The 15,720-nt window shown below is 56.9% G+C and overlaps 1 protein-coding gene across 9 annotated transcripts in view; it reads left to right on the top strand.

Annotated features, from left to right (window-relative positions):
- The window catches only part of ARHGEF11 (Rho guanine nucleotide exchange factor 11), a 112,028-nt gene extending 96,617 nt beyond the window's left edge, over positions 1-15,411 (top strand). For 8 of the 9 annotated variants that reach the window (XM_059934251.1, XM_059934240.1, XM_059934270.1 and 5 more), the window contains 19 exons: positions 1,784-1,963; positions 2,052-2,099; positions 2,316-2,503; positions 2,765-2,911; positions 3,194-3,273; positions 3,377-3,502; positions 3,952-4,069; positions 4,954-5,132; positions 5,673-5,748; positions 6,068-6,235; positions 7,053-7,143; positions 8,261-8,386; positions 8,848-8,909; positions 9,858-10,076; positions 10,413-10,769; positions 11,852-11,980; positions 12,906-13,153; positions 13,399-13,588; positions 14,181-15,411. In XM_059934251.1, coding sequence (XP_059790234.1) covers positions 1,784-1,963; positions 2,052-2,099; positions 2,316-2,503; positions 2,765-2,911; positions 3,194-3,273; positions 3,377-3,502; positions 3,952-4,069; positions 4,954-5,132; positions 5,673-5,748; positions 6,068-6,235; positions 7,053-7,143; positions 8,261-8,386; positions 8,848-8,909; positions 9,858-10,076; positions 10,413-10,769; positions 11,852-11,980; positions 12,906-13,153; positions 13,399-13,588; positions 14,181-14,239 — 2,791 coding nt within the window. In that variant the 3' untranslated portion in view covers positions 14,240-15,411. The remainder of the gene's footprint in view (positions 1-1,783; positions 1,964-2,051; positions 2,100-2,315; positions 2,504-2,764; positions 2,912-3,193; positions 3,274-3,376; positions 3,503-3,951; positions 4,070-4,953; positions 5,133-5,672; positions 5,749-6,067; positions 6,236-7,052; positions 7,144-8,260; positions 8,387-8,847; positions 8,910-9,857; positions 10,077-10,412; positions 10,770-11,851; positions 11,981-12,905; positions 13,154-13,398; positions 13,589-14,180) is intronic. The other variant, XM_059934276.1, reaches the window with a different exon arrangement.
- Positions 15,412-15,720: the final 309 nt, after the last annotated feature.

Genomic DNA, 15,720 nt, shown 5'->3' with positions numbered 1-15,720 from the left:
GTTTATACTAAGCCTTTATAAGCTTAATACTCATTAAAAGATTTTGCCATACTGAGAATTAACAAAGATTTAGGTAAGATAAAGGTTAGATTTGTACTGGGGTCAGAGGTTGAGTTCTAATATTACTGAGTAAATTAAATATACAAATTATATGATTGCTGGGGTAGGTGTGATCCTACAGATGTATCAAATGCACAATTATAAGATATACTATCAACATTTTGAGGAAATATTTGAGACCATTTATAAACGTATTCTTCAAGTTGTTAGGTAAATTTGCCCTGAGACATTCACTGGGATTCTAAATCTACTCTCAGCAGAAGCCTTTGGGTTTGATGGTTTTGAGTTCACTGACAATCTTAGAAGAAATGGCATCGGCAGCACGGTGGGTCAGAGGTTGTCGTAGAAACTAAACAGGTATAAGAAGCCCCCAATTCTAGACAGCAATAGTCTAGGAATTTTTGGCCAGAGGTGGGTTGTATGCCTCACTTCTTGGTGGGATCATTACTCACTTCTGGGTACTTGAAAGAAGCCCCAGGAACCTCATTGCATGAGGTTTGTTGTGGTGCTAAAGTGACCCATTGTGGGGCACTGGTGAAAGTGTTTTGAGTTAGTCTGTGTTGGAATTCTTCTGTCAGACTTCAAGGGGTGAGTTCAGTAGGGCATCAGCTGGCAGTATGGTTTCTAACCCTGCAGGCGAACCCTCAGGACCTGGGCAGGGGAGCAGCATTTGGATCCTCTGGCAGTTCAGAGAGACTTGATGAATGGAGACCAAGCCATTTGGCTCCTTCTCTGCAGCAACCTGCTGTGCTATTAAGAGCTCTCCAGACTCTCTAGGCCTTCTGTGGTCCTAGAGGCAGAGCAGGATGTAGATTAGTAATAATGTCAGCAAAGAACTAGCCCAGCAGGACCGTGGGGGGAGGCACCATCCTGGGGCAGCTAGGGGTCAGAGATGCCAGCTGTCACAGGGCTGAGGCACTGCAGGACTCGAAAAAGAGCAACACCTAGTCGTCAGCATCTCGTCAAGCCCCACAGACACTCAGGGGCCAAGCATGGTAGGCCAGGGAGCGGGTCCTGCCCATCAGTAAACAGGCCCCTGTAAGCACCCTTCCAAGCTGGGCTGCTCCTGAGAGGGGACTGGAAGCCTAGGAAGGGTGCTGTCCGGATAAGAATGGAAGAAATCCACAGTCCACATCACAGCTGGAGGGGTGGGAATTCAACAGCGGATAGAATTTTCTGACAGGCAGTGTGGAGAATACTAAAGAGTGTGTGAAGATGGTGCTTTCACTTCCCTCTTAAAAGATCTTGTAAAAGGAGAGATCCGCCTCAAGCAGAGTCCAGGGTGGGAGCCGACCTGTTCCAAAGCAGAGGGCCCGATGAGCTGGCCACGAGATGGCCAGGGGCAGGGAAGGTGGGACCTTGTTGTCCCTGATGAGGGACTTTGGTGTCCACAGCTTTCCTGACGGGGACTTGGGGTCTTTGGCATCCAGACACCCCACAAGTCTGATTCAGTTAGTCCCAGATTTCACCTTCCTGTTGGGATCCCTTCCTGACCAGTCACAGGGAAGCTGAGAGGCTCTGTCCATCCAGCTGGGCTGGGGAAAGGAAGGATTTTGTAGCAGAAGTGGTTTGTCACTGAGCAGCGTCTGCCACCGGGAGTTGGGACCCTTTGGGTCTGGTGTTTGGGGTGGAAGCCTGCGGCGCTGAGGCACCCCTGAGATGGGGCAGCAGGTCAAAGCTGGCCAGATGTAAGACGCCAAGGTCTTTTGCCCTCTCCATCCAGTTCTCGCTCAGAGATTCGCCTGGGCCGCTCTGAGAGCCTGAAGGGCCGGGAGGAGATGAAGCGGTCCCGGAAGGCAGAGAACGTGCCCCGTTCTCGCAGCGACGTGGACATGGACGCGGCCGCAGAGGCCGCCCGCCTCCACCAGTCAGCCTCGTCCTCCGCCTCCAGCCTCTCCACCAGGTGGGCGGGGCTCAGGGGCTCAGCCCGCTGATATCTTGGGGGCCGGGCAGGAGCAGAGGGTTGCTGAGAGTTGACATTCTCTCCACAGGTCTCTTGAGAACCCAACCCCTCCCTTCACCCCCAAAATGGGCCGCAGGTGAGCGATGGGTGCCATAGCGCCTCTGTTAGGTGTCCGTGCCCCAGCCATGCTCAGCTGCCCCCGCTCCCCTTCCAGGGGCCGGTTGGTGGTGCAGCTCCTCTTCGTGGCCTGCTGGCTTCCCATGGGCCCCGGGCGGTGGGCAGGAGGCGGAGGGACAAACCCCGTGTTTGAGTTTTTCCTCCGTGTGACGCTGAGCTGCCTGTTTTCCCCCAGGAGCATTGAGTCCCCCAGCTTGGGGTTCTGCACAGATGCCCTCCTCCCCAACCTCCTAGAAGATGATCTGGGCCAGCTGTCTGACCTGGAGCCAGAGCCCGACGCCCAAAACTGGCAGCATACAGTGGGCAAGGATGTGGTGGCTGGGCTAAGCCAGAGGGAGATTGACCGGCAGGAGGTCATCAACGGTGAGACTCAGGGGGGAACAGGTGCAGAGCGCCTCAGGTGCAGATGGTGGTAGAGAAAATAGTGGGGGGCCTGGGGGCGAGAGCGGCCACGTTGTGGTTCCTGTAAGGGCCACCTCAGTTCTGGCCCCTGGGGAGAGAGAAGTTGACACACCATCTGAAACCAGCACCAAAGGTGGTTGGGAGGTCCCGTTAGTGATGAGATCCTTGCTGACGGGTCTTCCCGCTGTCTTTCTGCCCCTTCCCGTCACTACCCCCGCTCAGAGCTGTTTGTGACAGAAGCTTCCCACCTGCGCACACTCCGGGTGCTGGACCTGATCTTCTACCAGCGGATGAAGAAGGAGGGCCTGCTGCCCCGGGAGGAGCTGGTGCGGCTCTTCCCCAACCTGCCCGAGCTCGTCGAGATCCACAGTGAGGAGCCCACCCCGCCCGCCCCCTTCCCTGGCCAGCCTTCAGGTTTCTGCCCCAGCTCTGCCCGCATGCCAGGACCCCCCGAGCAGATAGCCCCCAGCAGCCCTCTTTGGCGAGAGAACCTGATATGCAGCCTGAACATCAACATTCCAGTCCCCCCACAAGCGAAATGACTGGAGACCCTGCCCCATGGCCCTGCCCTCAGATCCCTCTTCTCTCGTCATGAAGGGCCTGGCCATGCGGCCCAACCCCAGGCACTTCTGTCTTTTCTCCTTGCCCCAGATTCCTGGTGTGAAGCCATGAGGAAGCTCCGGGAGGAGGGCCCCATCATCAAAGAAGTCAGTGACCTCATGCTGGCTCGGGTATGGCTGCCCAGGCCTGGAGGAGGCGGCAGAGGAGGTGGGGGGAGCGGTCCCAGGCAGGGGTGTGAGGCCGGGGCCGTGTGGTGTCCCTTCTGCCTCTCAGTTCGATGGCCCCGCCCGGGAGGAGCTGCAGCAGGTGGCCGCGCAGTTCTGCTCCTATCAGTCCATCGCCCTGGAGCTGATCAAGACCAGGCAGCGCAAGGAGAGCCGGTTCCAGCTCTTCATGCAGGTACGCTCGGCCTCCCCTCGTCGCCACCGAGAGCAGCCAGTTCAGTCCTAGCTCACTAAGGCTGAGGGGGACAGTTAACCGGGTTCACCCACAATCTCCCGGACTCCCCTCTTGGCCCCCAGCTCCAGGCGCTTGGCCTCTTCTCTCTACAGGGGAGGGTAAACGGCAACTTTCTGCTCCATCCACACCCTCCCCAACGCCCCCTCTTCAGAAACACTGACACATACTCGCTCTCAAGACGGAGGCGCTGGACTGGCCGTCAGAAGGCCCCGCTCACCTACCAGTGCCTGTATTTACTTAGATGGATCTCAGTTTCCTTGTCTATAAAGTGGGAATACTACCTGCTTTATGTGGCTTATTTGACCACATCCCCTTCGGCTCCGTGTCCTGAGCTCACAGCCAGCTCATAATCCAGGCTGACGTCTTCCTCTGTTCCTCCTTCTGTCTAGGAGGCTGAGAGCCACCCTCAGTGCCGACGGCTGCAGCTTAGAGACCTCATCATCTCTGAGATGCAGCGGCTCACCAAGTACCCACTGCTGCTGGAGAACATCATCAAGCACACGGAGGGTAGGGCTCACAGAAGGCTGGCGTTGGGAGGCAGCAGCCCGCAGCTCAGACCCTGGTTCTAGTACTGACTTGCTTCGTGTCCTTAGCAAGTCACTTGACCTCTCTGGTCTTCAGGTCTTCATCCTTGTGTTGTTATGTTCAGTCTCAAAGAAGGTAACGATTGTAAATGTGCTTTGGCAAAACTAAGGTGCTCAGCAGCAGGAGGAGGTAAGGGCTGCCGCTGGCCTGTGTGTGGCCTCTGTGCAGATCAGAGGGAAGCATCTGAGTGACACAGGTTAGCGCACAGAGGGCACCTTGGCTCCTCTGAGGATCATGGTCCCACGCCAGAGGCTGTGGCTGGATTTTAGCCCTGTTGATCCCCCTGCTGGACATCTCTGTGCGATGCACAAAAGATACAGCCATGCGTGCTTACTCCACAGGAGTAGGGGACCATGCTGAATAGGGGGGTCTAACCCCAGGTTGTCACTGTCCCTGGGATTCTGAGCAGCTCTCACCACCCTCAAGTTTGGGATGTTGGCGTCAGCGTGTAGAAGTGGGAAGAACCACAACCTGATTTGAACAGGTGTTCCTAGAGGGAGACACCATCACTGTCATCACCTGCAGTCCCTGTCTCCGCTCCTGTCCTCCACACCCGTAGAGTGGCTGTGGTCTAGGCAGGAATTCCCAAGGGCTATCAGTGTCTTCAGAGCCGTGGTCTGAAACCTGAGGACCCTCAGTATAAGTCATCCTTACGATTGAGGTCCAAGTTAGGCAAGGGTGGCGTGTCTACACCCATCCCTGCTGGTTGGCGACTGGCCAGTGGCTGTTGGTAGCCAGGCACTCTCGGGCTCTGACAGACTTCTCAGGCAGGAGCCCTCACCACCTCCTCTCTGTGCCATGGGTAGGTGGCACCTCTGAGCACGAGAAACTCTGCCGGGCCCGGGATCAGTGCCGGGAAATTCTCAAGTACGTGAATGAAGCAGTGAAGCAGACAGAGAACCAGCACCGTCTAGAGGGCTACCAGAAACGCCTGGACACCACGTCCCTGGAGAGGGCCAGCAACCCCCTGGCAGCGGAGTTCAAGGTAGGAGGCTGAGGCTGCAGCGTCGTCAGCCCCACATGTGCTCCGGTCAGGACCTGGAGAAGGTGGAGGGGAGGAGACCTGGGCCTGTCTGTGATAGGATGGCGCTATGGGGGCCCTGGAATACACACAGCCCCGGTTACCATTGTCACCCCATCCCGAGATAGACAAGGGCAGACAGCCCTACCATAAAGGCTAGATGTTTGAACTCAGTCTGGGAGAGCAGGGGATGGGAGTAAACTCAAGGTAAAGGTGAAGGTCATTTGGGAGAACATAAAGCTGAGGGAAAGGGCAGGTAAAGCAGAGTGACCCTAGGAGAGTACACAGCATGTAGTAGGGGATAGAGAGACCCCTGCCATAACCATCGGCATATCCCCCAGCACAGCACGTAGCACGTGACTTTGTAGTTGCCTTTTTACTTGTCTGCATCCCCCACAGGAGTGTGAGGGCAAGGACTACTCTTGTTCACCACTGATGCCCAGCACCTTAGCACAGTGCCTAGGTTTTCAGATACTTGTTGAATAAATGGTGTCTCCTTAACAGAGTCTGGATCTTACAACCAGAAAGATGATCCATGAGGGGCCCCTGACCTGGAGGATCAGCAAGGATAAGACCTTGGGTAAGTGCCAGGGGACTGGGGCCAAGAGGGAATCTAGGGCACTGCCCCTGGGCTCTTCCCTCTCTGGATCATAAGCCCTGTACCCGGTGCTCTAAAGGGATGGTAAGGAGGCAGCTTGAAACACGACTGGGGATGAGAGCTCAGGGCTCCTTAAGCACAGCATGGGGAGGAAGGACCAAAAACAAAGCAGTCAGAGGTCACCAGACTCCAGGGCTTCCTAGATCCTGGAGATGACTATCCAAGAGCCTCTGGTACCCCATGTGTTAATGGGGGATGAGTGGGCAACAGAGAACACCTCACCAGCACCACACCCCTCCAGACCTCCACGTGCTGCTGCTGGAGGACCTCCTCGTGCTGCTGCAGAAACAGGATGAGAAGCTGCTGCTGAAGTGCCACAGCAAGACAGCCGTGGGCTCCTCGGACAGCAAGCAGACCTTCAGCCCGGTGCTCAAGCTCAATGCCGTGCTCGTCCGCTCCGTGGCCACAGGTACCCGTGAGGAGACAGTCCCAGCCGGCCCACGCCCCGGGGCCATGAGCCCTGTTACTCGTGTCCAGCGAGCACTGGGTGATGCGGGGCCGATCTGGGGCTGTACAGAGCTTATCAGCCCACCTGTGTTCCTTTCCTCCTAGCCCTGACTCATTGAAGCAGGAGGATGTGGTCCAGCGTGGCGTAGGGTGATGGGTAGGATGGGGACCACGATGAGGGAGGACAGCGTGGTTCAGGCAGGATGGGATGTGGGCGCTGGGGATGAGGTAGCAGGATTGGGCAGAGAAAAGCAGGACAACCCTTCCTGCTGCAAAAGTGACGGGCAGAGCTCGCTTTCAGAAGACGGACAAACCCACAGTCCAGAGCCTGGTCCAGTGCTCAGAGCATTTCCGTGAGAAGCAGAGTGTGTACAAGAAGGGCTCTGGAGCAAGAGCCAGGCAACCAAATTCTCTGGGCTCGCTTTCTTCATCTATAACATGGGGGGTGATATCTGTCTCTTGGAGGGGGGGTGTAAAGGGAGGATGGGTATGATGTAGTTTTATAAACCTTAAGCTCCATACACCCCTCAGCCTTCGCTGTTTGGAAAGCGAGAGGTAATGGTGGCTGTGAAGATGGTATTAGGGGACCCAGAATTGCCTCTGTCCTCTTTGTAAGCGAGCCCCAAGTGGTTCTGAGGACCCAGGTCCGTCTGGTGCTGCATTCCTCAGCTGGTTGAGGGTGAGGACTTCAAGTCCGCACTCTGTCGCCTTGGCTCAGGCTGCAGTCATGCCTCTGCCACCCCCAATGCAGACCCTTCTGCCTTCTCTCTCTCACACAGATAAACGGGCCTTCTTCATTATCTGTACCTCCGAGCTGGGCCCACCCCAGATCTACGAGCTGGTGGCATTGACGTCATCAGACAAGAACACGTGAGGATTGCCTGATGGGGGGGGCGGTCCCACATAACTGCCGTCCCCTTGGGACCAGGGTGGTGTATGAGGATGTGGACAGGGAGGCCAGGGCTGCACCCCAGAGCATTCACAGGACGGGGCCTTGAGGGGAAGTGGGAGATAAGACAGGAGTAGAGAGGTTTACGGTGTCACCGCCCCTGACCCCATGAGCAGGCCTGCCCTAGGGAGGAGGAGTCCCCAGCAGTCTTCCAGCCTTTCTGAGGCTGCTTTCCTTTCTCTGGCCCCCCTCCTTTCCCCTGGGGTTTTTCTTCCCTTCCCTCATCAAGCATTGCAAATGCCCACATTCTTCAAAGGCGTTTGCCTCCGGGACCCTCATCCCCACCCAGGGCATTCTCTCACCCGTATTCCCGACAGTGGCCACCCAGAGGCAGCGTGGCACGGTGGGAGGAGATAGGTTGAGTCAGGCAGTTTCTCAGGCTCCAGGTTTTCATCTGCGAAATGTGGATAATGCTACCTCTTGAGAGTTATTTTGAGAGAAAGAAGAGATATAGAGGGACTTCCCTGGTGGCGCAGTGGTTAAGAATCCGCCTGCCAATGCAGGGGACACAGGTTCGAGCCCTGGTCCGGGAAGATCCCACATGCCGCAGAGCAACTAAGCCCGCGAGCCACAACTACTGAAGCCTGTGCGCCTAGAGCCCGCGAGCCACAACTACTGAAGCCCGTGCGCCTAGAGCCCGTGCTCCGCAACAAGAGAAGCTGCTGCAATGAGAAGTCCGCACACCACAACGAAGAGTAGCCCCCGCTCGCCGCAACCAGAGAAAACCCACACACAGCAACTAAGACCCAACACAGCCAAAAATTAATTAATTTTAAAAAGAGAGAGATATAGAATGCTTAGCACAACGAGTAACAGAGAGTTGGTGTTCAGTAATTGGTAGCTGCGAGTAATGTAACCCAATGTGAGCATCCAGTCGGGACTGCAAGGAAGGGGGGACCCCGCTGGGCAGAGGGGGTCCTCAGAGCAGGGCCTGGCGAAGGGCTTCGCAGCTCTGGCGCAGGGGGTCGGTAAGGGGAGAGGCTGTGTGCCTCGGTCCTGTTCTCACCACCAGTCCTCTCTGTTCCCGCTGAGCAACAGATGGATGGAGCTCTTAGAAGAGGCCGTGCGGAATGCCACCAGGCACCCTGGAGCCGCCCCAAAGCCCGTCCACCCGCCGCCCTCAGGCCCCCAGGAGCCAGCCCACCAGAGCCCCACGCCCAGCAGGTGCTTAGCCCTCCAGGCCCCCTCACCATCCCCACTCCAGGCCACTTGTTTGCTGCTTCTAAGCCCTTCACCCCCGGGGATGGGCAGCCTCAGCGGCAGACGTCAGCGGGCAGGTGGCGGAAGGTACCCTCACATCTCTGCCTTCCGCGCCCGTCTGCTCTCCCCCTGCAGCCCCCCACTCGGCTGTAGTAGAGACTGTGCCTGAAGTGGGGTGGGGGGTATAAAATCGTGACCAGGAGAAGCTTGGCCGACACCCACCCTCCCCTCCAGGTTGCCAGCCAGACGGCAGGTGCCGGAGTCTAAACCCCTCCCTCCTTGGGCCCTGCTTCTTCATTGCCCATACCAACTCAGGAGGCCAGAGTGGAATTTCATGACATGGCCACCTCCTCCTGTCTGGCAGAGAGCCAGAATTCCCAGCAGGCGATAGATCGTCTCTCACCCTTGGCTGTTTCTTCCCTCAGGGTAGGACTGGATGACTCCGAGGTGTTCCGTAGTGAGCCAGAGCCTGAGACAGTACCTGGAGGTAAGTCCCCTGAGCTGTCTTTGTGGGAGCCCAACCCAGTCCATTTTCTGTAGGCACAGTAGGGAGGTGGTCAGGTGTGCCTGTGGGGGTGACGGGAGAGGATCGTTGGGGCCAGAGGTGTGAGGTTTTGATAAGAGTAAAGAAACAGAGTGAGGAAGAAAGAGTCTGGAAGAGGAAAGAGAACAGGCTGAAGCGAATGTGGACCAGCTCACTTGCACAGAGCTCTCAGCCTGGGCTCTCTGGGTGCCATGTATCGAGCAGGGGAAGAAGAGAGGGGCGGTCAGGCCCGGGGGTGCCTAACGGAGAGCAGAATGCACTCAGATCTGCAGGCACCGGAGTCTTGTGGGGGCAGGGATAGGGAGCCCAAAGGGCTGAAGATACAGTCACCGGGATGGGATTGGCAGGGGCAAGAGGGTCTCAGACAGAATTCTCGTTGAGTTTTTATGTGAAATAACTTAGGGTCTCATGTTTAGAGAGAAATCTCCCCGGTGGGTTCCCTGGCTGGGTCCCTTTTCTGTTTCCTTCTGCTTAGAATGCTTCTCCTAACTCCCGCACCCCCTTCAAGTCTTTGTGCAGGTGTCAGCTTTGCACCAATATACCTTCTCTGACCACTCTGTTTAATACCAGCATTCCTGATCTCCCACACCCTGCGCTATGTTTTCTTCTTTCCTGTAGCACTTCTCGAATTTATTTAGACAATTTACTTACTTATTTTATTTTTCTCTATGTCCGTCCACTAGAATTTAAGTTCCATAGGGCAGGGATCTCTGTTTTATTTACTGATGTATGCCAAGAGCCTGGGACAGTGCCTGGCCATAGTAGGTGCTCAGTAAACATTGTGGAATCAGCCAATGTTCACAGCCCCTTGAACCCAAAGCTGGGCCTGGGATCAACCCATACGTGCCTTCCCTCTTTCCCTGTCTTACACTGTCCTCCCATCCAAAACAGGCACTGGGCCCCAGCAGAGGGTCAAAGGGAAGCACCCGGTCCTGCTAGAGGGCCCCGAGCCGGAGGGCAGCGTAGAAGAAGAGGAGCTGGGTGCCCTGCCTCACCCTTCTGCCTCCCTGGATGGAGAGAACAGGGGCAGCAGGACAAGCGACCCCATCCTCCTGCCCCTCCCAGGCCCTCTGTTCATGGAAGGACTCGCCGATGCAGCCCTGGAGGACGGTGAGTGCCTCATGGCCCCAACCGTCAGCCCCCGGTGCCCCAGTAGCATGGCCATTGTGAACGCCATGGCAGACACCCCACTGTCTTACCTGCTCGAAGGCTCTCCCTGTTGTGTTTGAGGAGAGATGGATGCAGAGAGACAATTGTCATTTCTGTCCCCCCCCGACCCAGCTGGTTGGCCAGAGTCCCCCAGCTCCACCCTGTGACTGAAGCAGTTTCACCAAGATGGCTGTGGGAGAGGGGAGCAGTGGCCCTCCTGCCACCTCTGCACCCTCCCCCGACTGGCGAGGCGTGTAGTCCTGTTTCCAGGAAGCCATCGCGCTGTTTCCCCTCCAGTGGAGAACCTGCGGCACCTGATCCTGTGGAGCCTGCTGCCAGGTCACCCCGTGGACCCACAGGCTTCCGGGGAGCCCGAGGACGACCTGACACCTACACCTTCCGTCATCAGCATCACTTCTCACCCCTGGGACCCAGGCTCCCCAGGGCGAGCTCCCACTGGGGGTGAAGGGGACAGTGCCCGGCTCTCAGGGCCAGAGCGGGGCCAGCAGGAGGACATGGCTGGCTGTTCTCTGGAACACCTGCCCCCAAGGACCAGAAATTCTGGGATCTGGGACTCTCCTGAGCTGGACAGGAATCCAGAGGAAGAGGCTTCGAGCACAGAGGCAACAGGAAGTTACAAAGTTGTGAGAAAAGGTAAAATAAATTGGGGTGGCCACTGGGGAGACACATGCCCAGTTTTGCTAGGGTAGTGCTGAGTCTTCCAGATGGCTGCTTCCTTCCCCGCCTCTATCCTGCAAACCATGTGTGCAGAGGCTCGCCCAGATCCTGGGGGAAGGAGACATGTTGCTATCATGCAAAGGCTTTGGGGTTGGACAGCTGAGGTGCAAAGTCCTAGCTCCGTCACTTAGTACCCGTGTGACCTTAGGCAAAAATCTGAATCACCTCTGGACTTCATTCTACAATATAAGTATATTACTACTGCCTGGCACAAATCAACTGTCAATAAAAGTTTCTGCTAGCGTTTTTCACTGCTCTTCCAGTTCTAAGGAAAAGTGGGGCTCTTCTCAGGAGCCTCATTCCCAGAAAGACAAGGGCAGGTGCTTGCAGCCGGTCACTCCAGATAGCGGTGAAGGAATTGGCGTGTAGGATGGAGGTGGCAGCGGGACTAGATGTGGAGCCAAGACTAGGGGCTGAGGACAAGGCTGGGGAGACGTGTGGAGGGTGTGGAGCTGTGGTGAATGAGCAGGGACGTAGGGAGGGCGCCCGGCTGCTTGTGGAATGCCGTGGACAGTAAGACATGAAAAGCCAAGACTGGCTGGGATGGAGGCTCAGGGCAGGTTTGTCTGGCCAGAGCTCGGGGGAGGGAGGGAAGAGTAAGCTGAAGAGAGGGCAGCCTGGTCTGAGGAGTGCAGCAGGAAAGATGAACCGAAGCGCGGGATGCCCTCGAGGGGTTGAGGTTGGGGGGGGGCAGAGTTCCATGTTAGTGCTAGGGGGTCTCCTTTCCTCCCCTAGTGCCCAGCTCTGCCTCCTTTTCCAGGAGCATTTTTCTTTCCATCTGCCCAAGGTGTGTGCTCTCTCCTGGGTTTCTGGGACCTGACCTCCCTTCTCTCTCCTCTGGTGAATTGGTGGAGCGGCTCTCTCTAGCTCCCTGGGGTATAATCATGTGTGATCTTGTGTTCACTTTGTTCTTCCCTTTTTCTCCACCCCCACTCCCTCCCCCCTTCCTTCTCCCTCTCCTTCCTACTCTCTCTCCCTTCCCTCTCCTTCTCTCTCAGTCTCTACTCTCCCTGGTGGTGGTGTCGGTGCAGCTGAGGTGGCAGGCAGCAAAGTTGTCCCTGCACTACCAGAGAGTGGCCAGTCAGAGCCTGAGCCACCCGAAGTGGAAGGCGGAGCAAAGGCTACGGGTAATGAACTTCTCCTCGGAGCCAGAGACAGGCCAGGGCTAGAATGCGGGCCCACGGGCAGAACTGGGCTTCAGGTGTTAGACCCTTGCCTGCAGTCACGTGGCCACACACCTCCGTACATACTCCCTGAACTGTCTGCAATGGGTGAGGAGTAGGACGTGGGCCTGAAGACGGGAGAATAGACCCTGTGCCAGCCCCTCGCCGAGAGCTGCACAGGCCCCATTCAAAGCAGTAGGGTTAAGCAGCTCTGCTTAGTCACGCAAGGGGGCGGGGAAGCCTGGCCCAGTGTCCTTAGCCTGACATTCTGAGCCACCTGTCCCCGACACTAGTCACCATCCAGTGTCACTGTGGGAAAGGGCTTACGTGGCCTTCCAGGCTCCTGGGCACTTACCTATGCTTACTGCCCTGTCAGTAAGCCTTACGTCCTTCTCTATCTGTCCCCGACCCCATCTGATGGGTTGAGGTACCTCGAGGATCGTGAAGTAGATGGCAGTTGGGGCAGGGCACCGTGTCGAAGTTCAGCAGCAGAGCCTGAGATGGGGCAGAGTGAAGGAGGCTACCGCCTGCTCTTTTTCAAAAGTGCCTAAAACCAGCCCACGCCCTCTTTACCCTTCCTTCAGGGAATGGGAGCCACTCCCGTTTCCCAGAAGAAACACAACCACCCTGCCCCTTCTCCCTTAACTTCCACCACTAAGCATCTCCCCTGCTCTGGGCCAAGCTGAGCAAAGTCGCCATCTCGAAGGCTCTCTGGAGGGGAAGGACTTTTGGGAGACTGGTAGGCAGCCCGAGGCCAGCCTACTCCAAGCTCGCCTGCAGGATGGCTTCCCTGGCCCCGTCAGCCGGCCTGGGGAACACCAGGGGAGCGGAAGATGGCTTAGACTTCCTCTCTGTTTGCCTCCTAATCTCTTTGTCTTGCGGGGGACAGGGAACTGCTTTTACGTGAGCATGCCGGCAGGACCCCTGGACTCAAGCACTGACCCCTCAGGGGCACGCGTGAGCCCCTCCCAGCCCGATGGCCTCCCTGCCTCGCAGACAGAGCCTCGGCCCGCGCTTCGGGAAGGCAATGGAGATCAAAGGCGCCCGGGCCGCTCTCCCCCAAGCCTGGCCCTCAGGGACGTGGGCGTGATCTTCCGTACCATCGAGCAGCTCACCGTCAAGCTCAACAGGCTCAAGGTAAGGGCCTGGGGCCCTGGAGGCCTCAGTCCATTGCGCCGAGACCCATCACCCACGCGAGTGAGCTACACAGTGTGTCTCCATGGGAGCCCTAGATCCCGGCCTGGGCTCTACCCTCAGCCCACCCAGCCGCCCTCAAGCACAACCCATCCCCTGGACCCCACGGATAAGAGGGCATTGCCCCTTCCCCAGGGGCTCATGAACAGAGGGGCTTGAGAGCAGATGTCCCTCTACAACTCTTCCAGGACATGGAGCTGGCCCACAAAGAGCTGCTCAGGTCCCTCGGGGGAGAGTCGTCTGGTGGCACCACGCCCGTGGGCGGTTTCCACACAGAGGCAGCTAGATGGATAGACAGCTCCCTGTCCCCTCCAGCCAAGGAGCACCTGGCCTCTGACTCCAGGGACAGCCGCGAACTGGGGCCCTGCCCTGAGGACGGTGAGTGAAGTCCCCCGGGGTTGGGGCGGGGTGTGCAGGGAGAAGGCCTCCGGCTCCTGAGGAAGCACGCCGTGCAGTGTGAGGACGCGGAAGGGAGTTCTGAGAAGGGGCCTCGTCTCCCCCTGAGTACAGTTCATTCATTCATTCCCTCAGCTTCAGCAAGAGGTCATTTTAGGGAAGGCCCACAGAAGCTCCCCTAAAACTGGGAAACTTATAACTGAACCCTCTTTTCCCTTGGGTTATGGAGATAACAAACCAGGGGGAGCCTCGTCTCCCATCTGAAACCTGTTCTTAATAAGTGGTTCAGAAGCAGATTGCATGGGCCAGGGCCACGGCTGTGTTTCAGCTCAGGAAGACAGACCCATACCTACCCGTGGGCTTTGGGGGCCAACAGAACAGAAGTGGGGTTCAGTAGGCAGCCCTTTCCGGGTCGCACAGGAAACTCTAGGGTTTCTGGAGGAGGAGAATGCCTTGTCACAGAAGGATGGCACTAAAGAGCTGCTCTCACAAGCCTGAGGACTTTGCAGGCGGAACACAGCGGGAGGGTCATCTCAGAGGCCAGCTCCTCACCGCCGTCCCCACATCCCTGCAGGTGCCAACACCCCGCTGGAAGACGGCCCGGCAGACGCAGCCACATCCCCAGGACTGTAGCTGCCCAAACCACCGAATCCTCCGCGTCCCCACTCCTCCTCTAGGGACCGGCCTGAGGCAGGGCACAGGGTGGGGAGACCCCAAACCTCCTCCCCGCGGTGGAGGCAGGCGGTTGAAGAGAGGCTCCAGCCAAGACCCGGGGGGAGATGCGCGTGTTGCTTGGTCTGCTCAGATTGGAGTCAAGTTTCAGTGTCTTTTCCCCTCCCTTCAGCCCAGCCCTTCAAGGCCTTGTGTCTCCTAAGCATGCTGACTGCATCTGAAAGGCCCCCCTCGTCCCACGTACGTGTGCGCGCCTGTATGTGTGGGTGCCCTCAGACAAGCCAGTGCGGGTGAAAGGAGGCGGCTCCAGTGTAAATGCACTTTCTTCCTCCCCTCCCTTCTCCACAGGACCCCCAGGCTGGGGTGGGTGTCTCCACCTCTCCTCTCTTTGTCACTTTGGTTTCCTATAAATATGTATGTATTGTATGTGCATCTTTGCTATTGTAAATAACTTCGACCTTTTTTGTTTCTGATCCTGGCGTGCCGAAGGCAGTTCCAGAGGGACTGCTAAGGGAAGAGGAGGTTCACTTGTATCTCTTTGTTAGCAGCCCAGCTCCAGGATCAGGGCCCAAAGGTGGAGCCAGCCCTGAGCGCCCCGGATCAGGGCCCAAAGGTGGAGCCAGCCCTGAGCGCCCCGGCCCCCCGTAGGCAAGAAGGCCTCCAGCTTCTGGCCCACCTGGCCGGAGAGCCTAGCCTCTGCAGCTCAGTGCTGGGCTACTCCCTCCCTCCTAGGACTTCTCATCTTCAGGGGAACTTCTTACCCCACCTGTGTCCACCCTTCCCCACCCTCTCCCTATAGAAAACCAGTGTATCAGGTACAGAGCTGAAAACTGGGCCCCGGGGAGGTGGGGGTAGGGGTTTGAATGCTGGAGTCCCTAAACTAACAACCTAGGACCATCCCCAGGGGCCACCACAGCCTTGGCCCCTATTACCACATCCACTCCACTCCCCACAGACTAATAGAATATACACACTGTGCTAGGTGTATATATACATATATATATATAAATATATATAATATATATAAAATACAGATATGGAAATGACTGTTTTGCTGTTAAAATAATGTATACTCTTATTTTCTTCCTTTCATGGTTAAGATTTTTTTTTAAGAAAAGTTAAATATTCTTCAACTGTGGTGGTGTGTGTGTGATTCTTGGAACTGCTGTGATCAAAGATACTGTGGTTGTTCCCTCTGAGACTGATTGGAATTGAATAGAGGGAACAGAAGGCAGCCCCAGACCCAGGCCTTGCCATATTCTCTCCCGAAGTTGCAGATGTGCACTTCACTGAACTTCAGACTAAGGGATACAGCCCCCACGGCCAGAACACAGAAAGACGACGTGCGCACACACACACGCACACACACACACACGCGCACACACACGCACGCAGTGGCCCCAGAATCAAGAGCCCTCATGAGCTGCCCTCAGTGAGCTTCA

This window comes from Balaenoptera ricei, chromosome 1 (genome assembly GCF_028023285.1).
Source record: "Balaenoptera ricei isolate mBalRic1 chromosome 1, mBalRic1.hap2, whole genome shotgun sequence".
Lineage (NCBI taxonomy): Eukaryota > Metazoa > Chordata > Mammalia > Artiodactyla > Balaenopteridae > Balaenoptera > Balaenoptera ricei.
Note: the sequence above shows the minus strand (reverse complement) of the source record. Positions and strands in the feature narration are given on the sequence as shown.